Source organism: Cornus florida, unplaced genomic scaffold (genome assembly GCF_030987335.1).
Source record: "Cornus florida cultivar Cherokee Brave unplaced genomic scaffold, ASM3098733v1 CherokeeBrave_3.0.0_Hap2_Chr10, whole genome shotgun sequence".
NCBI lineage: Eukaryota > Viridiplantae > Streptophyta > Magnoliopsida > Cornales > Cornaceae > Cornus > Cornus florida.
The window spans coordinates 108,787,388-108,811,018 of record NW_026775580.1 but is presented as its reverse complement, the minus strand read 5'-3'; the positions used below and the strand labels follow the sequence as shown (position 1 = coordinate 108,811,018).

Below are 23,631 nucleotides of genomic sequence, written 5' to 3'. Positions count from 1 at the left end.
CTAAAATGGTAATTTTATATTGCCTAATTTTTTTTTTTTAAATCATTTCATTTATATTAGAGAAAGTATCGATGTCCTTTTATGCAAATATAGGGTAATTGCACCAAATTAATAGTATAAGGGGGGTTTTATACCACACATGGACTATTTTGCACTATATCGATAGTAGATGGAGGTTTTTTGCACTTAACCCAAGGGCAAAATAGGGTTTTTGAATTTATTTAATGTCAATTTTGACCAAAAAGTGGTTAGAGGGGGCTTCTTTGCACCTTTTTTGAATTTATGGACTGAAATGCACATTTTCAAAAAGTAAGAATTATTTCTGCACAAACCCTATATACGAGAGATTTTTTTACACTTAACCTTATCATAAATATACATTACAATTGATTTATGAACTTTTAATTTTTAATGAAAATTTGTCCACCAACGGTGTGACGAGTCTGCACCACCATACTTAGTGGAATTAGAAAATATCTTTTTTAAAAAATATTTTTTATATAAAACAAAAACATCCAAACAAACACATCTTTAATTTTACTTTTTTTTTTTCTCCCTATTTTAATAGCAAAATATAAAATCCTCGTGTAAAATAATAATTAATTACACTCACATTTTCAGAGTTTTGGACAAATTATATATGATTATACCATTCAACGTTTATTATTTTAAATTTATCTAAAGTCGTTTGTTGAGATTTTAAATGGAAATGTGAAAAATTACATGGACATTTAATACTAAAAAAAGAATAAAATTGTCATTTTATAAATTTGGTTGACATATTTACAGGAAAAAAAATGTTAGAATTATGTTGAAATCTCAAATCAATGGTCTACAATGTAAGTTGTCCAAATTGCAAGGAGGTGAGTGTAATTTACTCAAAATAATGTAGGTGAAGAACTGAACTGCGTACAAAATACAGAAGGAAAATGTTACAATCAGGGTGTTATCGCGTGTCTTCCATTCGATGAGTGTTTCGTAGCGGTCGAATCAAGGTGTGAGCTCACGGTGCGTGCATCCCCGTGACACAATTGCTCAAAACGTAAAATGGAAAAGAGCAAAAATTAGATTGAATCGACCTAGGAAATTTTACAGCCTAGAAAGCTCTTATCATTCACTTATCGACAAATTCTGTGTTTGCAACAACCACCCATTTCCCAAAAGATTAGCTCTTGTTCTATCTACTCGAGAGAAGAGTGTTCTGTGGAGAAAAATAAACAAGAAGAAGAAATGCCCACCTTGAATCTGTTCACCAATATTCCAGTAGATACTGTGATTGCCTCTGACATTCTCAGGGATGCCACTAAAGCTGTTTCTAAGATCATTGGCAAGCCTGAATCTGTAAGTCTCCATTTCCCAACAATCCCTCCATTTTTTGCTGTAATGGGTTGTTGTTGTTGTAGTGACTATCAATTGTTTGATGATATTACTCTGTGAAAAATTGAATGTTTTTTTTCTGTTTGGGTTTTCTTTCATTAATCTGCTATACTGAATTTTGGTTTATATGTAAGATTTTTTAATATTATTATTACAGAAGTTGATAATACTTTCATGTATGTTTGTTTTTTATTTTTTTTATTTGCTGTTTGGATGCTTGGGGACTGACACATGTATTACTCGATAATACTGAGTTACTTTTTCGGGTGTGAATCAGACATCTTTAATTTCTTGTGTAATTCTTGTTTCCCAGTTTCTTTTTATAGGGTTTCATTGCTTTTTGGAGTTGTTCTAACAAGTGAGAAGGGTAATGTTACTTGGCACCCACAATTAACATGCCAGGTTAAGAGTACGAGTGTTTAGTCATTCCATGAACAATTTGGAAAATACACAATGCATTACCATTACCCTTTCCATATCAAAGAAATAGTAACAAGGTAATATTGAATGTAATTGAGTGTAGTTGATTCAAAATGTTTTTCCCCAAACCAGTTTGGAGAATTCTTTTTACTTTCCAACTAGGTGATATTATAAAGGTGAATATGTTTAGATTTTAGTGTTGAATTAGGCGATGGGACTTTAGCGTTAAATTTGGCGATGGCTTTATGTTTTGTTATAGATATATAGGTAGAATGTAATAATTTCATTGGATTTTGGTTTACTAATCTTCTTATAATATCTAGTTGCATCTTCCGGGGTCAGTGTGTCAAGGTGTCTCCTTAGTTTCAATTGCCTAGCTAGACAATCAACTGGGATGCCAAGGCATCACTGCAGTAGGCACCCAGGTGGACCTCATATATGTTGTTTAGTTACATGGGTCATGGGGTTGACTTCCGTTGGAGATTTCACTCATTTAAGTTGTGCAGCAGACCACTAGATGGTCCTTATAATGATGTTGTGCAGGCCAAAAACAGATGAAACTGGAGAACTATAGATGTTTGGAACTTTGGACATGTAAAACGTGCCCCCTTTATAAATTATTTCAATTGTGTAACAAAAAATCAATCGGTTCATAATCTTAAATGTTCCTAATTTTTATCCCGTAACTTCCTTTCACTGGGTAGATTTATTTCTTTGCTTTCAACAATTAGAGCAAATGCCGTGCAAGTTGATAAGTGATAACTAGTATGCACTTTTAAGACTTTGCACCACTGCTGTAATTTTTGAGATGAAAGAGACGAACTGTTAAGTTCGATGTGTTATCTTGAATGTATGTTCACCTTTCTTCTTCTTGAAATATACTTTATTTTTCATGTCCCCTATTCTGTGGGAGTTGTAAATCAAATAAAAGAAAAAATTATCATATGATAATCAAGTTATAAGATTCTCTCTTTCTCTCTATCTCTTGCTCCCATTGCAGATATATTTATATTGATACTTACATACTTAACTACATAAAGCATTTTTATTTATAATTTATTTCAATACGCAACACCACAGTAAGTAAGGATAAATGTTTATGTTAGTCAGCTGGAATTCCTTGCCGAGAGAAGGTCAATAATCTGAGGTCATGCCTTGATACATTGACTACTGTTTTTAAGGAGTATTGACATGTAGTTGGTAATTCACTTACTATAGATATGGACTATTATTTACTGGTTCAAACTTTATGCAATTTCTGCTATTTCACAGAGTTCTTTATCTTTTTTCAAGTTCTATTATTGATCAAGTTGGAATGGCATATAATTATTTACTTTCTTCTCTATTGTTCAGTATGTGATGATTTTGCTGAATGGAGGAGTGCCAATTGCATTTGCGGGGACTGAGGAGCCGGCTGCATATGGAGAATTGATCTCCATTGGTGGCCTTGGACCAAGTGTTAGTGGAAAATTGAGTTCAACCATTGCAGATATTCTTCAAACCAAGCTTTCTATCGATAGTTCTCGATTTTATATCAAATTTTATGATGTTCAGGTAAGTAATTTGACTACACCTTTTATTTTTTTATATTTTGGGTGTGATTTGTTTCTAATAAGCTATATGTTTCTTTCAAACATTATGTGAGAGTGCTTTCAGAAACAGCATCTCCAGTCACATTTGTCATTCTCTTTGCATTAGATTAAAGCAAAGGAAATCTCTCTTCTATTGTTTTTAAGTATTTATCTGCTTAGTTTAATTAAAATATGCGTCTAAGCCCCATTTATATGGGATAAAGGCAAGGATGAAATATCCCCACTATTTCCACCATCATCTCCACGAATTGGTGTCAAAGCTTACTTCTATGTTGTCTATAATTTTTTATTTATTTATGAAAAACTCTTGAAATTTCAAGCTTCGTACCTTAAAATTTGTATGTTGACTCTGTTTACTGTATATTGAATCACACGATGATCTTCATCTCCAACTTTAATTCAACGAATAGAGCTATTAATTAGAGAGGGGATCCACTATAGGCGAAACTCAGTCTTGTCAAGGTGAAGTTACGAGCTTCAAGCTTTGGTATGACCTTTCAGCCAATCATATCTGAGCTTTGTTGTGAACCTTCCTCCTATATTTAAGTTATTAGAGAGTAATGGTGATTGATTAATGTAGAGGGAAAAAAAAAAAACCAGTTTACGAGTGGTGGTTTGATCACCTTTAGTTAGGATAAAAAACTTTCATTTAAAAGGAAAAAGAAAATCAAGGGCCTTGTGCCCTAATGAAATCTCCTCTACCTCCCAAAGTGGATGGTGACGGTTCGAATCCCCGAAGGGGCAAAGTGGTGTGTGCGCATTTCTTGCCAGTGAAAAAAAAAATGAAGAAAAGAAAAAGAAAACCAGCCATATCATCTAACTAAGTTAAAAATATGATTCTCACTGCACAACCTTTTACTATGAATACTTAGTGAACACAACTTAGTTCAACAGAGACTTGGGTCCCAACTCCTGACTATTTGGGTTGGTTACACTAAATCTATTTTGTCATCCATTTCTTTATGGGTCATTACACTTGCTTATTATTGGTTATCACGTCTTATCTCTCTTCTCAACCAACATATTTTCTAAATTTCTTCTTTTGCTGTCAACTTGAGTCAAATCTCTTATGTTTTCTGGTGGTGTGATTGGCTTTGTTATACAACATGAACTACCTTAAGGAAAGCTTTTGTTTCATATACAATAGTCTTCCATTATATCGTCATTCATCCATCTCATGGTAAGACACGTATAGGATATGTGCTTAACATGCCCATCACTAGATTCAGACTCGATCCACTTGTTTGACTAAGAGACAGACAACTTTTAATCCACCATAGCTTCCCTATGATGTAATTTCTTTTAATATGCTCCTCTACTACATGGACATTTCAAGATGCGTAGAATTCTGGTGTTTCGTTTTCCACATTGCAAGGACATCACCAAAATTAATACCAGTAAATATACACGTAGAATTTTGTTGTTGCATATTGTACATGGATGTCTATCTTAGATTTTGGTTAGAAAAATTTGGGAACTCAACTATGAATCCATCACCAAGATAGACATGCACACACCGAATATGCTCCATACTGCTGTCCATTTAACATATCATTCGAGCACATTTGAAAGTGCAAGAATCTAAATGACGGGAAAAGGGCTGTTATCATATGTGTTTGTATGTAGAGCCTCTCTAAGCAGCCCAATCTGTCCCAGAGTGTGTGTATATCATTTTATGATTGCCTAGCGTTTGGTAGCATGAAACATGTTTGGCTCAGTCATTGAGAAAGTTAAATTATGGGCATACTGATCATGGAGGGTGAGGAACTATCGAAAAGACAAATCTTGAATTGTGCTCAATTTCTTTCTTCATCTTCCTCCTCTTCCTTACGGACCTTACGGGTTTTATGAAGAAACCCCTTTTCACACATGAGTTGAGTTTGAAGACAGTCTTCTTTAAAATACTCTTGCATGCCTACATTAGTGAGACAAATATGCGAGAGGCAGTGGGATGTGCATGTTCCTATCTGTGCTGAAAGGAAAAATAGAAAAATTGTTCCATCTGCATGCTGTGCCAACTGATAATGTTTTAGTTTAAAATCTAAACTTTGCAATTTTATGCTCATTTACTAACTGATAATGTTGCTTTAATTTTGGGTGCAGCGCTCGTTCTTCGGGTTTAACGGCTCAACATTTTGATTGCCATTGAATTTTAAATTAATGGATGTTTGATAGATGTTGAGAGTTGAAATCATGTGCCTACGTTGGCTAAAGGATTATTCATGTCCTCAGTTTGTAATCTTTCTTTCTTTCTTTCTTTCTTTTTTTTTTTTATTTTTATTTTTTTTTTATTTTTATTTTTTTTTCTGAAAAAAAAGAAGACGAATTTCATGGATTTGATTGTAGCATTAATAAGAATTCACTTGTTGTTAGTATTGCATATTATATTTCTTTTTGATGGCAATATTGTTGGTCCATAATGTTAATGTTCAGTCTATTTCTATTACATTTTGTGCTACCTTTAGTAACCTAGTCCCTCTCAATTAGGTTTTCTTTTAAAGGAATTATATACCACCGTCGTACTCGATGTAGTTGTACAGAACACAGTGGGACACTCTAGAAAGTTAAAAATTAATAGTAATAATAATAATAATGCAATTATATTATATGAGAGGATGATGGTAATTAATTTTAGAAAAATTATTAGTCAATGGTTAGTGGCTCCGGTGAATTTTGGATTGTCAGATTCGACTCTTTGCATCTATTAATTTAACTTCTAATATTTTTTGTCTTAGAAAAAAAAAAAAAAAAAAAAAAGTGTCATTTTTATGATGGGTTCAAAATGCGAAGGTAATTATTGAATGTGGAAGCTATAAAACTATGCTGGGATGCTTTGAAATTTTATGAAGAAAGCAGGAGGTTTACAATTTATATATATATATATATATATATATACATCATACGACAATGAAATATGATTATTACCAAAAACTAAAAAAATTCATTTGTTGAGATCCTCTCAAAAAGCAAAGCTAAGACTCTTCCATCGAGTAAATAAAATAAAATAAAAAAGAGAAAATATCAACAAAAAATAAAAATCTTAATTTATTAAACATGAAAGTTCATGGTGAGAAATCATTCATCCGTTGTATAAACATCATGTTTGGTAGTTTGGAACCCATAACTAAATTACAATTTCAAGGATGACGAATTGATGCTTTGTTTTAAAATTGGGAAAAAATTTCATTTATAGTTTAAGTTGAATTTTCTCCAATTTTAAAGTGCATTAGGAAGCCACGAATTCCATACTACCAAACATATTACAAAGATTTGTAGATGCAGGTTCTTGAATTGGAATTAGATGCTAATCGGGCTTTCTGGATCATTTCGAGCTGCTATGGCAGTTTCAATCTTTTTCCTCAAATCATCTTTGTCCTCCTCATCAGCCTGAAAAAAATTAAAGAGTAAAAAATATGTTTAATTAAATAAATTAGCTTACTTAGTAAATTCAGTTATCAAATGTTTTTATAAAGTTTAAAAAGCACAATCAATTCAATGGGACACATCGTTTTATGGGTCTTGTTTGTGTCAAATGTTTTTATTTTCACAAGGAACGCATAATCCACTTTATTAAAGTGGCTTTTTTCCCCGTAAACCCCACAATCCGAGTCATTTTCGGACCACCCACGAATGAACTCTTATATTCGTGAAAAACCAACCACGCATTTTCTCCATCCTGGATTAAAATAAATCTCAATTCTCAAGTGCTTTGATTTTTGACGCATCACATAATTATTTGAGAGCGACAATTTTAAAAAGCAATAAATTAATTTTTTTCTGAGACTTAATCAACAATTTAGTGGGAGCCTCTGTCTCAATTTAAAAATTAAGTTTTGACTAAATTAATTAATTATTTAATTAAATATGTTTGATAACTAAATCATTTGAGACATAAGTACTATTTAAGTTAGACTAAAATTTTAAGGCTAAAGAAACTTTTATTTATTGTGGAACATCAAACACCTTCAATTCAAATATATATCAAACAAATTTGATTTATAACTATCACTTAAAATATCAGCAGTCTCTTATCTTTATTCCGTACAAATAGTGCCGGTTAGAATTTTCTTTTTTTCAGTCTTTTTTATCATAAGTCATATCTATTATAAAATAAAATTTAAATTTTTAAAAATTATTTCGTATTACTTTATTCCATGTTATTTTTTTTGTTGAGTTCTTTATCTCTTGTTAAATAAGTCGTAAATACCAGAAAATTTATATAAAAAAATGTAAAAATTTAGGCTCTATGGATTTGGAAAGAAAAAGAAAATACAGTGATTAAGTAATATTTTTATAATTGAGTCTCATCTTATAAAAATGTATGATAATAATTTTATTATTATTATTATTATTATTTTTTCTCTCCTTTACTTTTTTCAAACTAGAATACATAATTTTTTTTATTTTTTTAAGTAATTTATCCAAATATAAATAGACATTATTAATATATATATATTTTTTCTTTTTTTCTTTAATAACAAATATTATTCTTTCTTTTCTTTTCTTTTCACTTTATCTAAACAAATGATAAACAAAACCTTAGAGGAGAGAGAGAGAGTGAGTTATATATATAGAGAGATATATATATATATATAGAGAGAGAGAGGGAGAGAGGGAGAGACCTCAACAAAGACCGTCTTCAAAAGCCTCCCAGAAAAAGCTGTGATGTTGGCTGTAATGATTTTGAGCTTCAATGATTCAAAAACCTCACACAGCTGCACCATTGTGTCTGTTCTTTTCCTGCATGCCAAGCTCACTACAACTGTTCTCTCTCCCATATAAGACACCCTCAACTGCCATTTCATTACATACTTTATTTATTAGTCCACCAAATCATTAATTTATTGTATTTAAAAACAATAACTTAACCAATCATACATAAAAATAAAAAAAAATACACTTATTAATCAATATATTCCTAGAAAGACAAAAGAAAGAAAGAGACATAAAACCCACTTCAAGAATTTCAATCGGAGATGTTCTTCTACACCCATTTTCATTATCATCCATTCTCTTCTTCTTCAATCTCATGGGCATCTCTTCATCCAACTCAAAATCCATGCTTTTCTTCGATTTTCCGGATTCCAGTTCCCATATCTCTGCTTGGATTCTTCTCTCTTGCTCATGCAACTCCTGGATGTAATCTATTGCATCTTTGATTATCGATGCCTTGTCCATCTAATTAATCACACAATAATTTTAAATTAATTAATTTAAAATTTGAACTAATACGAATTTCAATTCCAATTTTAAGACACGGACATTAAACAATGATTAATAATGTAATGCGTGACATACAGTGCACGAAAGAAATGAGTCCACTAACCCATTAATAGTATTACTTTATCTCAAGTGGGCATATTATGATTATTAATAAGTAGAATTGCGTCACCTTGCTAATTTTGGGGACTGTTGCTCTTAGTGCCAGGAGCCTATCATTCAGCTTCTTCCTCCTGTTCCTTTCCGAGACTATATTTTTCGACGCCGGCCACGACGATTTTGCTCCGTCCGGGGAACTCGAATCGGAGTAACCCGAAATCGGCTCGTCCAATGCCCATCTAATCAAAACCAATCACCAATTAACTCCCTAATGGTTCTTGATCCAAACAAAGAGAGAACTTTAAATTTTCGGAGGGGTTTATGAGACAATTTACCTGTCAAATTCTTCAGTTTGGAGGAAGATGTTTGTTTCCCAGTAATGTTTGTATTCGTCACCAAGGTCTTCCATGGTTTGTTTGTTGGGTGTGTGTGAATTGGGGAGTTGGAATATGGGGAGGCAATAATGCTATCTTGGAGTGATTCTAGTGAGAAGATTGAGTTGTATTTTGTGTGTGTGACTATTGAGGACATACATGTGGGAATATTTATAGAGGAAGTGGGGTCCAATGATGGCTAAAGACATTTTAGCCACCAGGGAAGCAGGCATCTTTTAAGCTGCTCCCTAGAGAAATCCTGACCGTCCAGTGATGGCTAAAGAGTCATCCAGGTTGGTGGAGAATTTGTTACTGTCACAAACGTGACTCGGACGATTGTCGTTCAAAAGTTTCATGAACACATGTTACATCTTGACTGATCAGCATCACGCAAAGCTAATTTCATACTTTGTGAGAGGTTTAAGAGGGGTTTACGGTAACAGTTTTTTCTTAGGTCTAAATTAATAAACATCGTTAGTTCTATTTATACCTCTTTTAAACAATTTATGAACTCTTATACATCATCTACACACTTGAAATAAACAGAGGAGGCAAAAAAGTTCTAAAAATGAGTCATGGTGCTTATAATAACAAGGAATAACCTTTTTAACCCTTTTGAGAAGACCAATGTGATGGTCTTCATTGTAGGAGAAGACTCTTTTGGTCTCTCTCTCAAGTCTCATCCCCCCCCCCCCCCCCCCTTTTTTTTTTTGGTAAATAGAGGAAGAGGAAGACTCCAATTTGGTCAAGTCTTCTTCATTTAAGTAATAAAGTAACGTCATCGTTTAACTTTTGCTTATATCACCAATGTATATGTGAGGCCGATGTCACACTTTGAATTCAAAGCATGCCTTGTCACGAAAGCAAAAATGCAACCATTGATCAATCAATAGTGTGATTTCATTCTTGATGTAAATGTTGCATCCTGTTATATTTTTTTGAAGGACAATACTTTTCCCCTTCCATAAAAGGATAAATTAAGTTCTAATTTTAATTGATGTGATCTACTATAATTTAGATATATATTTTAATTTTTAATTTTTAAAAAAATAATTATTACCCCTTTTTTAACTGTTAAGTTGAATCCCAAATTTTTTTTTTTTTTTCTTTTCCAAAATAATACGATTGTTTTTATACCCAAATTGAAAATTTGTTAAATTTATTTAAAAAATGTAATATATCAAGTATTGAATAGAGAAAAAATATGAACTTAAAATATTATATAAAAATTTGATATTAACTTATATTTAATATAGTTTTTCTCGTATATATATTTTTTAAGAAGAATTAACTTTTCTCATAATTGTTTTTTTTTTTTTTTTTGGTGAGAATTAGATCTTTCATTTACATCGCTCACAAATTTTCAACACCTTTAATTGATAAGACCCTAGGCAATCGCGTGAGTCACCTATGCACGAGCCACTAATGTGAATTCTGATCGTCCATTGCTTGGGGTTGGTTTGACATGATAATGGAGAGAAAAGAGATCGATGCTTCTGTGCTTAGAGAGATTCAACCAGAGTTGACTAGGTATCGACAATTTGAGATCACGTGAGTGGTTAATAATGTTTTTATATAGATTGGTTTTAGAATATGGGTTTCAGTTTGTCTGTTTTAATTTGTTTGGACTTGGCGTGTATATATATATATATACATTTTTTTTTAGATGGTTGACGTTATATTTTAGATTAAAATGCATCAACATTTTATAAGATTTTGCTAAATGTCTCCGAAATTTGGGTCAATGCCTTTTTTAACAATGACATTCTTGTAAGTTTAAATGTCATATCTGTTCCTAAAGGATGATATGGCACACGCAAGGAAAAGGTCGTAAGCCTACCCTCATATTTGAGGCGGTTGTATCAAAAAATATGTGGATCTGACATGCTTTCTTTGATCATTCCTCAGTATTCTTGGATCATTCTCTAGTATTCAATCTTATCATTAATAATATGATGCCTCCAGTTAATTACGAGGTGAATGGACATCACTGTATGTTTGGGTATTAACTATCTAATGATATATACTATATGTGTACAACTTTGATTCAAACCATCTTGCACCCAACTACTATAAAAAGAGAAATTGTTTGCTCAAAGACAAGAAGTCGTTAGGAAGGATGTTAAACGGGCATTTGGTATGTTGCAGATAAGGTGGCCTATAACGCAAGACCAATATATTATTGAAAAAAAAAAGATCTGAGTAAGATAATGAGAACGTGTATCATATTGAACAATATGATCATAGAAGACAAGGGTAACACAAACATTTTGGAAATGACACCTCCAATGGATGAGTCGGTCCACCTTCCACAAAATCATCAAGACCGATCATTTTTTGCAACACACATCTCCACTCACTTCAACAAGATTCGCAATGCAGAAAACAATGGGAATCTCAGGAGAGATCTCATGGAGCATTCGTAGAATAAATTTAGCAATGAAAAAGTTTAACAATAATATTGAGTAAAATGTATTTTTTCATATTTTATGTTTGTGATAAATAAAATATTATTTAAAATTTTTTTACTTATATATTTGTTGACAAATTTTAAAGAAAAAAATATCAAAATCATAAATCATAAATATTTTTTTTTACAATAATATTAAATTATATATAAAAGGAAATAGTAAATAGAAAAAACCATTTCTAACAATATTATTTTTTTTAAAAAAAATTCATATATATTTGTTGACAAATTAAAAAAAAAAAAAATTCAAAAGACAAAGAAATAGAAATCATACATATTTATTTGAAAATAAAGAATAAAATAAAATAATCAAAATCATAAATTATAATTTTTTTTTTTTTACAATAAAAATAAATTACATATAAAAAGAAATAGTAAAGAGTGGGGCCCAGTCATGCCCGCAACACTATTGTTATATGTTACTATATCCTTTGCTATTCTTTATCCGAGTCCCACAAATTACCAACCTTATACCAAACCAAAGACTAGCATTTCCTAGCTAGCAACAAAGGCATTACATCGGTCGCCCAAAATTTTGGGGCTTAGAGAGAGCAACTAGAGTAGACTAGTTGCATTGACAATTTGAGATCACATGAGAGGTTAATAATGTTTTTATACAGATTGGTTCCAGAATATGGGTTTCAGTTTGTCTGTTTTAATTTGTTTGGACTTGGCTTATATATTTACATTTTTTTAAATGATGGATAATATATTTTAGAATAAATTGCATTGACACTTTCTAAGATTTTGATTCATGTCACTTAAATTAGGGTCAACGGCTTTTTTAGCAATAACATTTATGTAATTTCAAGTGTCATATTTGTTCCTAATTATTTAATTCAATTAATTTACAAAATATCAATCCTATTTGACAAAACAACCCTGTCATTAAGTTTCTTTTTCTACCTTAACCTTTTAACCCTTTTTTTTGGGTTCATTTTAGTACATAACCGTCGATACTCCCTCTTTCTCTTCCCAATCTCAAACATGGTTGCTTTTTTCTTTTTTTATTTTTTTCTCTGTTGTGGTGGGTTTAGGCTGGCAGTGGCTGTTTTTAATTTTTTTCTACTCTGGTGGTGGTTATTGTGATATGGTTCGTGGTTGTTGTAATGTCTAGGTTATCAGGGTGTTTTAAAATTTTATTTTTATTTTTTCTATTATGGTGGTGGTGGTGGTGGTTCTGGTAGAGTTTGGGTGTGTTGGTGGTGTTGTTTTGGTATGGTGGTGGTGGTGTCGTCGTTTTGGTGTTTTGGTGTGGTGGTGGTTCTAGTGACATTTGGCACATATAAGTATGGGTTGACCATGCCTGTTAATTTTTATGTTATGGTTGTGGTTATGGTGGTGTATATTTATCTAACTATTTTTTTTTAAGAATTAATTAATTTTTTATTTTTAAGTTGTGATGGTGGTTATGGTGGTGTATAATTATCTGGCTATTTAATTTAATTAATTAATTAAATTTTTTTATATTGTAGCGGTGGTTATGGTGGTTTACAATTATCTTACTATTTAAAAAAAAAATTTGTTTTTTATTTTTATTTTTATGTTGTGGTTGTGGTTATGTTGGTATAAGTATTATTATATATAAACCATATTTATAGATATAAAAGAGATGGAAAAGTAATTTCATTACTTAAATAGAATTGTTAACAAGTCAAGTGGTTAAAAAGTAATTTCATATGATTTTAAATGTCTGGAGGAGTGTCAATGAACATTTGTAAGTAAAACATAGATTTTACCCAACATTTTACTTTATTATATATATTTATATATATATATATATATATACTCACACATTTACGAGTTCAAAAAGAACTTATTTATGAGCGTATTTAAAACTAACAAATCTAGAGATGTTTGGGATTGATTTATTTATAAAAAGAATTTGAAATAATTATTTGAACTTTGTTTTTCTATTAAGTAAACAAAGAACTATTGTCCAGCTTAACTCAAATTATTTGTAAAACTCTGACTCATTCATTTTTCACTTATTCCGGAAGCTCCTTCATATATATATTTTAATCAAGAATAGAAATCGTCACCCTAAAGGAGAATGAATATTATCACCGCGTAATATGTACGAAATATTATTACTCTGTACAATATATACCGTATAAATTATTAACTTGTAATATTAACAGTCATGACTTTCCAATTAACAGAGGACCGTACCCGTTCTTACAAGAAATTCATGCTAAGCTTACTTGTTCTAACCAAACAGTTAACAGTTTCAGTCACACACACACACACACACACACACACATAATTATATAAATACACACATATAGTATTTATTTATGTGTATATCTACATGTATACTGTATTTATTTATCGCCTTATTTGGTAATAAAAGTGAAGACTTTACCAACCAAGATGAAGATGGTGAGAAAGAGGCACTCTCACTCTATGTCTCTCCTCCATTCTCCCTAACAAGGTGATGAGATGAGATGGAGTCTGGATCTGGAAAATCATGGATTCACTCTCTTCTCTATCTCACCTTCATAGCGCTCTTTCTATACCTTATTCAAACCCTAGTTTTCGACAAATTGATGCTAGGACACGAGAAAGTAATTCTCAAGAAACAAGCAGATCTTCCTCTACATTTCCGCTCCGACGGCACTTTCAAGATCCTCCAGGTCAGAGGTTTCTTCTTTCTTTTTCCTAGAAAATGAATCTTTCTTGTTTTTTTTCCGGGAAAATTTTGCTAATGATTTTATAGTGGATGTGGTGAATAGGTGGCTGATATGCACTATGGGAATGGAATTGTGACTCGGTGCAGAGACGTCCTGGAAACCGAGTTCGATCGTTGCACCGATCTTAACACGACTCAGTTTCTGAGGAGGATGATTGAGGCTGAGAAGCCTGATTTCATTGCTTTTACAGGTAATGAATGATTCTTTGCCCTTTTTGACTGTTTTTAGTTGTTTCAGTATATGGTAGATAAACTTTTTCAGTCATCTGTATTTTACCTTATTAGTTAGTGGAGATTTTTCAGGAAAAAGTTTCGTTTGTGTTTTATTTGGACAGAATAACGTTCACGGAGAATTACACGGAAAACAATTTCTTTGGTCTCCATTTTATATTTTGAAAAATTAGTCATGTAGATAGGAGACTCAGTAGGGGTGCAATTTTGGGAGGTCAACCCAGGCTCAATCCAAGTTATAAAAATCAGGCTAAAATTTTGGTTAGTCTCGGTTTGTTACTTCTATCTATGCATAAAAAAAAAAATCCAAGAATTTGATTTAAATTTATTTAAAACTTGTAAATAAAATCTCAAGAAAAATTTCCAAACTAGTAATAAACCTGGATCAAAATTTAAAGAAAAATAAATTGAAAAGAAAAAAAAAAAAAGTGGCCAGGATTATAAGTACATATAATATATTTTAATTATAAATATATAAAAGTTAGGTTAAATTTTGGGTTCGAATTGCTAATCCCACAACCAAAGCCCAACTCTAATTAAGTTTGCATTGAGATTTTTCAGTTCTAGGTTAACCCTAATTGTAGAAATGGTTGTCCAATCTCATTAAAAATAGAGTTGGGCTTGGGGTGAACCGTCCAAGTTTCACCCCTAGTACTTTAGTTTTATGGATGCAAGACACACACAATCACACATAATCTATTATATATATATGTGTGTGTGTGTGTGTGTGTGTGTGTGTGTGTGTATGTTCCTACAAATTAACATTTATTGCATATGATATTTGTATATAGATTTGGGCAAGACATTTTAATTGACGCAAATTAAGGCCTGAATTTGTATTTATTTCTGCTCATTTTATTTCTAAACTTAAGAAGAATACACCATAGTTTTAATTGACGCAAATTAAGGCCCAGGTGTGTTTTGCCGGGACCAAAAAAATATGAACGATTTCAAAAATTAGTTTTAAAAAAAGACTCAAGTGATTCTCAAACTTTTTTTGTTTTCTATTATCTGAAAATAGAAAATTATTCTCATAAAAAGGAACCAAACAGATTCCTTTTTCCTTTTTTTTATTTTATTTTTTGTTGTTACATCTGTTAGCATCAAAGCACCTTTGTTTCCCTGACGTTGAGAATTATTTAGATTGTGCTTAGAAATTGAGGACGTGAATATATTATCTATAGCTGATATTTGGTTTAAATTTAGAATTGTACAATCATATTAAACATTCTCATTGCTTGTGATAATATTTTGAGACTTATAAACTTTAACTAATAAGCAACAATTAACAAACTAACTTGCAGAAGCTATTGTACCAGAATAGTTGAAGAGTTGTCATGGAATATTACTGGGTTGTGGGGGAGTAGGGTCTAATTCTTATTGTTGAGAGCAATGGATGACCTTAAAATTTTAAATTATCCATATTTACATTAAAACCTTGGTAGCATGTCTTAATAATGCACGATATTATAGGGGACTTTATGTTGACACTCAACTTTGGCATGCCACATGACAACGATATGACCATTGGTTGTTTTGGGAAAAAGGTGGTAGAATTACATGTGCAAGTATTTGTTTTCTTAACTGAAGATGGATATGTGTTATGTGTTATGTTGACAATCTACTTGGTCTCGTGTGGTGTTCGAGTCGTGTTGGCAGGTCGTGTCAAATTTTGTCACCCCTAATTTATAATTCAGTTACGCATTCAATTTCCTATTGCAATTTCAGTCCACTTTGGTTTTTATTTATTGTGCAATTAATTCATTTTTTTTAGACAGTCCTTTTAATTAAGGCAAATAGAATCCATAAGAGTTTATGTTCTCTCTCTTTCCAAACCCTTTTTACATGATTTCTCAAAAGAGACTGTGTTTGACCACCTGTCTACAAATTCGAACCAGATATTAGTTGTGGCACATTTTCAGAGCTTGCCGATTTAGCGGTCAACACTTTAATATACCCTGTCCTACTTGTCATGGTTTTTGTCTTTGCTTATGTGAAAATTCTTTTAATTTAGGATTTGTTTGGTGACGTATTTTAAGGATAATTTTCTAATTTTTTAAAGATTATTGGTCCAAATCAAATGCACCTAATTTGAAGTTCATAAAAACATTTAACTAGGAAAAAAAGAAGATGTTCATGGGGATATTTTGGAAGGACTGAAGGGATTATGGTGGAAAAAGAACTTTTTGTTTTCATTCATGAACATGAATGTTTATCCATGCATATTGTTACATATCTCCATCATGTCAAACTGAACTGGAGCTTGGTCTGAATTTTCTTTGCTTCTATGTTTACACAAATGATGACCTTTAGACAGCTTCCTTATTACCAGGGAGTGTGTGAAATGATTTTATGGGAGGCAAAGAGTCGCATTATCTTTCTTTTGTTGTTTGTCTTTATCTCTTGTTTCGTTTCTCTCTGATTTTAGAGAAGGGTAAATATCCCTCTGTATGTGTCTGTGTGTATATATATCACTTATAAAAAAAAAAAAAAAATGCGTGTGTATATATATTATATCCGTGCGTGACTGATTTTGTTCAGTACTGGTAATTAGGAGATAATATATTTGGTCCAAGCGCTACTGATGCTGCAGAATCTTTGTTTGGAGCTTTTGCCCCTGCCATAGAATCTAGACTCCCATGGGCAGCCGTTTTGGGGAACCATGACCAAGAATCTACAATGACTCGTGAAGAATTGATGTCTTTCATATCCCTTATGGATTATTCAGTCTCACAAACCAACCCTTCAGCTGAAGATACCTCTGAACCTGCCAAAGAACGGCTAGTAACCAACATTGATGGGTTTGGAAATTATAATCTTAGAGTATGGGGTGCGCCGGGCTCCCATTTGGCCAACAACAGCATCCTCAGTCTCTACTTTCTTGACAGCGGAGACAGAGCTACTGTTGAAGGAGTTCGAACCTATGGATGGATTAAGGAATCTCAACTTCTTTGGCTCCGTGGTGTTTCTAAAATATCTCAGGTACAGTGGACTCAACTATGCCAGCACAATCATGACATGCTTTGTTTTTTTAAGGCAGAATTCTGTTGCATTTCATTATAGACGGAAGAAGAGATACAGAGAAGTAAGGAACAACTCTGACTTGAGTTATAATAAAATGTGAAAATGTCATTAGATTTATTTAATTTCTGTGGATGTTAATGGCTGATCTTTTCCCGAGTTACTTTGAAATACCAGCAAAACAAACTCAAATGATGGCTTGAATTTAGACTATTTAGTCATTGATTAATTACTGCCCTTAGCCATTTTTTTTCCTGACTGTAACAAGGTGCAGTTTGGTAGATTTAGATCTCATTAACATGTTGCAGGTCACACACTGACAGGTCCAAAATCGGGAAAATGATCAATCAGCAGACATTTCTTCAGTCCTGAGTGCACCCCCAGCACTGGCATTCTTCCACATTCCAATTCCAGAAATTCGCCAAAGGCACTTTAAAGAGATAGTTGGAGTGTATCAAGAATATGTAGCATGTTCGTTGGTTAATTCTGGAGTCCTACGAACGCTTGTCTCCATGGGAGATGTGAAGGCTGTGTTCATAGGTCATGATCACAACAACGACTTCTGTGGCAACCTAGATGGTATTTGGTTTTGTTATGGTGGAGGCTTTGGATATCATGGTTATGGTAAGGCTGGACAGCGACGGAGAGCAAGGGTCATATTGGCACAACTTGGAAAAGGGGATAACACATGGACGGGAGTCGAGTGGATCAAGACATGGAAACGACTTGATGATGAGAAGCTGAGCAAGATTGACGAGCAAGTCCTGTGGGATCGGCAATCATCAAGATGACTCATATTACAGGTAATGAACTTTATTTCACGAATCCAGTAATTTTGAATACTCTGTGGTATTACCTTCTTGCATATTGTGGTTTAAGGTTATATATACAGTTCTATCTGGATAGAAGGTTTGATGAGTAGGACAAAATAATTGAGCTTTAAATCTTATAAAATAATTTTTTTGATAACAAGCTAGGTATGTCCTCAATTCAGTCTAGTATATGGATTTAGTGAATAAGCTAGGCATGACTGTGATAACAATGCAACAATGTCTTGCGAAGAAAGTGCACCAAAAGATGATAGGATGCTTGAAGAAATTTGAGTCTAGTAGAAGCACCTCTACCTTCCTAACTCCGACAAATTTTCAAAACCTACAAATTATATTGAAATTTCAAAGTCAACGTGCTAGAGAAATCCAACCAAAAAGGAAAGGAAAAAAAAAAAAAAAAAAAACCTAAGAATGGAATTAAGAGGGGGGAAAACTTGATAATTTGTAAACTCGGTCAACCTTCATGCTCAATCCAATTGGCAAGCGAGAGACCACTCAAATCTGTATGTATAATTTCTTTAAAGGGAAGAAACAATGAGTAATTCTTGTCATACTCGTTAAATTGCTAGTTTAAAATGTCCCTTAATTTCCATCTCACTACTTGTGATTAAGTTAAATAGCTATCGTTCCTAATTTATCAATTGTTTAATACATGTTAAATTGTTAGTTTACAATGTTCCTGAACTTGAAATATCTTCGACTACTTGGAAAGATTTTGACTACCTCACATCAAAATCAAATAAATGTTATACATTTAAGACGCTTGACCATTACATATTTATGCACCGACGGTGCAGAATCAGGATTCAATGCACTGGATTATACATGGGGTAATTTAAATTGAAAATGCAATACCCTACTTTAGAAACACAATATCTCTAAGTCTTGAGTCTTCTTCTCAAAAAATGCTTCTATGCAATAACGATGTAAACACCCATACATACATTTACATCGAAGATGCAACATTCATGTAATATATTACAACGAAACGCAACATTGTGACACCATTAAATCGAGAATGCAACATCTTTACATCATTGTTGCAACCTTGATTTAATGTTAATATATAATGTTGCATTTTTTGTTTAATTGCACTGAATGATACTAGTCCCAAATGTGTACAAGAGAGGATCCAACATGTTAAGAGAATTTGATCACAAAGAACTGCTTATTCCACATTGAAAGAGGACTCCAGAAGTGTCAATGACTTGTACCTTTCACCCCTTCTCTCATATACAATACAACAAACATATGGGCTAGACTTCGAAGCAATCTATTCAACATTTTAGTGAAAGTAAAAAGTACCAGAAGGAATAAAGTTTAAATTTTAAACCTGAAATTTACTAAATGCATAAACTCTTTAGAGGTTTAGTGCTGTCGAGTTTCAGTGTTAGTTACTTTAACCTACCAATGTGTGAGATCTTTTAAGGTCAACATCACGGTATCTTGGGTGGCTAACGTTGGAGCTGTGGGAACATAAATAGTACTTCATAAGAGAAATAATATCCCTTTGGTGCTATTTAATAAGTTTGATTATTGAAACCACCATGTCATTTTAGTAACATGTTTACTAAATAATTTTTCTATTATTTATATAGAAAAATATTTATTTTAAGGTTTTAAGGTTTTAAATTGGTTACTCAAGGAATACAACATATAAGTAAACCTTTAGTGAGATAGTATTTAATTTTCCTGGGGCTAGACAATATCTAATTTTCCTGGGACTACTTGTGGATGTTCGGTAGTGTAGGGACTTATATGCAATTATTTAGTAGGACATGGTATTGTTGAGATTTCCAAATCTTAAGAGTGCAATTACAATAAATAGTAGTAATCATTGTAATTGATTGGATAGGATAAAGTTATGAGATAACTCAATCACTATCCAATTGAAGTTAGGATGAGAAAACCCGTCGTCTTTAGGCCCGTATGATAAGATGTTTAATATCTATCAGGTTGACACGTAAAAATATTCTGAGATAATCTTGAAAAGGGGTGAAAGGTAATTATCTAAAATTTTAAAAATATTCTGACTAGATGTTTAAGTAATTATTTAATATTGCATTATTGTATATTAGAGAAGGAAATAGGAGTTAGGACACTTTTGGAGTCCTCATGTAGGATCCTCTCTTTTACACATTTGGGTATAGTTACAATTATACAAAAAATGCAGCACCATGTATCAAACATTAAATCGAGGTTGCAACAATGATGTAATGATGTTACATTCTCAATTTAATGGTATTGCAATGTTGCATTTCGATGTAATATGTTGCATGAGTGTTGCATCTTCGAAGTAAATGTGTACATGAGTGTTTACATCGTTATTGCAAGGGTATTGTGCTTTTAATGTAGCGTATTGCATTCTCAATTTAAATTGTACTTGTATAATTCAATGCACTAAATCTTGATTTCTGCACTCTTGGTGCATAGATATGTAATGATCAAGCCTATTAAATGTGCAACATTCATTTGATTTTGAGGTTGTCAAAGTCTTTGCAAGAGTTGGAGATAGTTGAAATTCAGGAACATTGTAAACCAACTATTTAATGTGTATAAGACGATTGATAAATTAGGAAAGATGACAATTTATTTTGTATGAGACAATTACAAGTAGTTGGAGATATAAATTAAGGAACATTGTAGACTAGCAATTTAACGTGCATGGGAAAATTGAAAAATTAGGAAAGATGGCAATTTAATGTGTGTGAGAAGATGAATAAAGTAGGAAATATAATTTTTTTTTTGCCATTAGTCTTTTGAGATGGAATATTTATGGGAATCTAAAAATTAAAAGAGGGACGGTGTATTATTTTTTAGCACTGCAATTTGCAGGAGCTCTTTTGTTAGACAAAGAATACCTATTTTTCAATGATGACTCGTTTGACCAATAATAATTATGATTGGTGGGACCATCCTGTATTACTATATGTATTACTATAAACATTTTGAATTATTATTATTTTGTATTTTTTGGATTTTTTGGGCATGGTGACTTTGAAATTTTAATATAATTAATTTGCAGGTTTTGAAAGATTATCGGAGTTGGAGAAGCTAGAGTTGCTTCTATTGGACTCAATTTTTTAAATAATAGCATCTGATTGTCTATTGGGCACTTTCATCTCTGAGGAGTCTATTGCATTGTTACCATAGCCATACCTAGATTAAACTTCAAAGGTGGTGACTTGGATGAACTTAAAGTAATGAAACATGGTTAATGTGTTTTAAAATTAAACTAGTGAGGGCAATTTCATGGTAGAATGTAAAAGTTTGGTTGTCAAAGGTGTGGAGTGTAGGGTGGAGTTACTTAGAGAAAAAGAAAAGAAAGTGTGGGTGGGAGTTCCAGAGCAGCCAAATTTGTGTAAATAATAGCAAAAGTTATGTCTGTATCTAGTAGTCCAGTGCTCACAACCACCTGCACAAGTATTGGCAAGACAAACACCAGGTTAAAGTCACCGTTACCAAGAATTGGCCCCAAGATAAACATTGTTGTGGTCTTTCTTTCTTTTTCCCTTTTGCCCCAAAAAGAGGAGGGAAAGAAGGTGGGGAAGGAAGCTGTAGGTGTAAAGATGAAAGGTCATAGTCAGCAGTTTTAAACATAGAAATGTTGTTCTATTTGTATTTAAAACTATATGATGTTGCCTGTTATCTTGATTTTTTCTCTTTTCTTTGTGATCAACGTAACATTTTCCGAATTGTCTTTCTTTGCATCACCCTCAAGTTCTTTCAATTCATTTTACAAAGTGATTACTAAACTGAATCTTCCTCCCCACTCCCTCATCTTGGATGGAATACATCTATAAGTTCGTCATCATTTTTATGTTTATTTGTGTGCTAATATAGTTCGAATATATTTTTGCAGGATTAACTGTTTTTCTCGACTACTACTATCACAATGATCGACTTGAACAATAGTTTGTGAAGGTGTGTATCTTTGGAATTTTGTTTACATGATAAAGGTATTGCTCAGTGCATTTGTATAATATGTCCATTTTTAAATTGGAAGAATTGTTGTACAGATGGGTGTCACTCCTGAATTGTGGTTGGGGCTTCCCGCCCCTTTGATTTGTTTGTATGACTGTATAATCTTCTCTCAACCTTTTCCTTTTGGCTTATGTCCATAATACTAATAATAATAAATATGTAATCACTTTTTATCTTTTTATTTTTTATTTTTTTATTTTTTATTTTTATTTGTCACTAGACTCCCTTCCTGGGCTGGTATGGCAAAAAAATCAATGTTACTTACTTGATATGACACAATTTTTGTGATTTTATTTTAATTTCCAACCTCGATGAACTGAACCAATTAACTTACACGGCAGTCTTCTGTCAATTTCTCTGTGACGAGGTTCAAAATTATTGTTATCTTAATTTAATCGATTATTTATAGAAGCAATTGAACTCATCTGAGCATAAATAATGGTTGAAATTTTTTAGTATCAGCTGTGGATTTGTTAGTAAAGTCTTGGATTCAAATTGAAACTTCAATAATAATTATTCCTCATTTACAAAGAAATGGGTCTTTGTTTTCACTTAAAATGTCATGCTATTTCATGGTTGGTTGAATTCATAATTTTATATATGAAATCCATGGATGAAGGGTAGCCCACGGTTTTGATTTGTTTAATTTCATCGAGTCTCTTTCTTCCATGTCTCATTACTGTTGCGAATCAAACTTCATGTTAATAGTCACATTCATTCTTGCACCTACGACAAATCTGAATATTTTCAATCATCAGCAAATTACGCGGATATAACATAAAATCTGAATATTTACAATTATCCGTAAATTATGTGGTTATATGTAACATAAATCTGAATATTTACAATCACATGCAAATTCCGAAGAACAAGATCTGAATAAATAATAGTATTGGGTGCCGATCCACTAGTTATTTTGATGTCAACAACTTGTGAAAGTGTAAAAAGAGATGAATTATCAAAATATGATGCAATGTTTGGTGGCACTGAACTTAAAATTAAGTACGAATTATTATTATTATTATTATTTTAATTCTAAATTCAAAGCACGATACTCCCAAATATGTTTCAATTCTACTCATTTTTCCTTTTTTTTTTTTTTTTTTTAAATACTAAAATTTCAAGCCATTGTGTTGTTGTAATTTTGATGATTTTCAATAAAAATACCAAACAGACCTTATAGATATTGTACAAATTACAACCACCCACCTTTGTTAAAAATTCCATTAATAATAAACTTAATTAGCACATATCTACTACTTTTATGATAACCCATCATTACAAACCTACCCATTAGTGTGTGATAAAGTGAAATGACATT

General features: G+C 32.1%; 3 protein-coding genes across 3 annotated transcripts; 2 read left to right on the top strand and 1 right to left on the bottom strand.

The window, feature by feature from the left end:
• The first annotated feature begins 962 nt into the window (after positions 1–962).
• LOC132276945 (uncharacterized) lies at positions 963–5,769 on the top strand. Its single transcript, XM_059778595.1, has 3 exons — positions 963–1,341; positions 3,151–3,351; positions 5,493–5,769. The coding sequence occupies exons 1-3, from the start codon at positions 1,231–1,233 to the stop codon at positions 5,526–5,528; spliced, it is 348 nt and encodes a 115-aa protein (XP_059634578.1). The 5' UTR covers positions 963–1,230; the 3' UTR covers positions 5,529–5,769.
• A 641-nt stretch (positions 5,770–6,410) lies between these two features.
• LOC132276944 (transcription factor bHLH35-like) lies at positions 6,411–9,218 on the bottom strand. The gene is made up of 5 exons (XM_059778594.1): positions 9,044–9,218; positions 8,782–8,947; positions 8,346–8,567; positions 8,012–8,182; positions 6,411–6,776 (listed from the first exon to the last, which is right to left on the bottom strand). The coding sequence occupies exons 1-5, from the start codon at positions 9,115–9,117 to the stop codon at positions 6,687–6,689; spliced, it is 723 nt and encodes a 240-aa protein (XP_059634577.1). The 5' UTR covers positions 9,118–9,218; the 3' UTR covers positions 6,411–6,686.
• A 4,685-nt stretch (positions 9,219–13,903) lies between these two features.
• On the top strand, positions 13,904–22,491 carry LOC132276943 (probable inactive purple acid phosphatase 28). Its single transcript, XM_059778593.1, has 5 exons — positions 13,904–14,188; positions 14,288–14,435; positions 17,030–17,457; positions 17,820–18,299; positions 22,189–22,491. The coding sequence occupies exons 1-4, from the start codon at positions 14,000–14,002 to the stop codon at positions 18,285–18,287; spliced, it is 1,233 nt and encodes a 410-aa protein (XP_059634576.1). The 5' UTR covers positions 13,904–13,999; the 3' UTR covers positions 18,288–18,299; positions 22,189–22,491.
• Positions 22,492–23,631: the final 1,140 nt, after the last annotated feature.

Bases quoted from the DNA above. Each gene is read 5' to 3' on its own strand.
- LOC132276943 (XM_059778593.1), top strand. From the start codon at position 14,000: ATGGAGTCTGGATCTGGAAAATCATGGATTCACTCTCTTCTCTATCTC. The intron at 14,189-14,287 runs GTCAGAGGTTTC...TGTGGTGAATAG, and splicing joins GCACTTTCAAGATCCTCCAG to GTGGCTGATATGCACTATGG. The intron at 14,436-17,029 runs GTAATGAATGAT...ACTGGTAATTAG, and splicing joins TGATTTCATTGCTTTTACAG to GAGATAATATATTTGGTCCA.
- LOC132276944 (XM_059778594.1), bottom strand. From the start codon at position 9,117: ATGGAAGACCTTGGTGACGAATACAAACATTACTGGGAAACAAACATC. The intron at 8,948-9,043 runs GTAAATTGTCTC...GGTTTTGATTAG, and splicing joins CAAACTGAAGAATTTGACAG to ATGGGCATTGGACGAGCCGA. The intron at 8,183-8,345 runs GTGGGTTTTATG...ATGAAATGGCAG, and splicing joins CTCCGATTGAAATTCTTGAA to TTGAGGGTGTCTTATATGGG.
- LOC132276945 (XM_059778595.1), top strand. From the start codon at position 1,231: ATGCCCACCTTGAATCTGTTCACCAATATTCCAGTAGATACTGTGATT. The intron at 1,342-3,150 runs GTAAGTCTCCAT...TCTATTGTTCAG, and splicing joins TCATTGGCAAGCCTGAATCT to TATGTGATGATTTTGCTGAA. The intron at 3,352-5,492 runs GTAAGTAATTTG...TTTTGGGTGCAG, and splicing joins TCAAATTTTATGATGTTCAG to CGCTCGTTCTTCGGGTTTAA.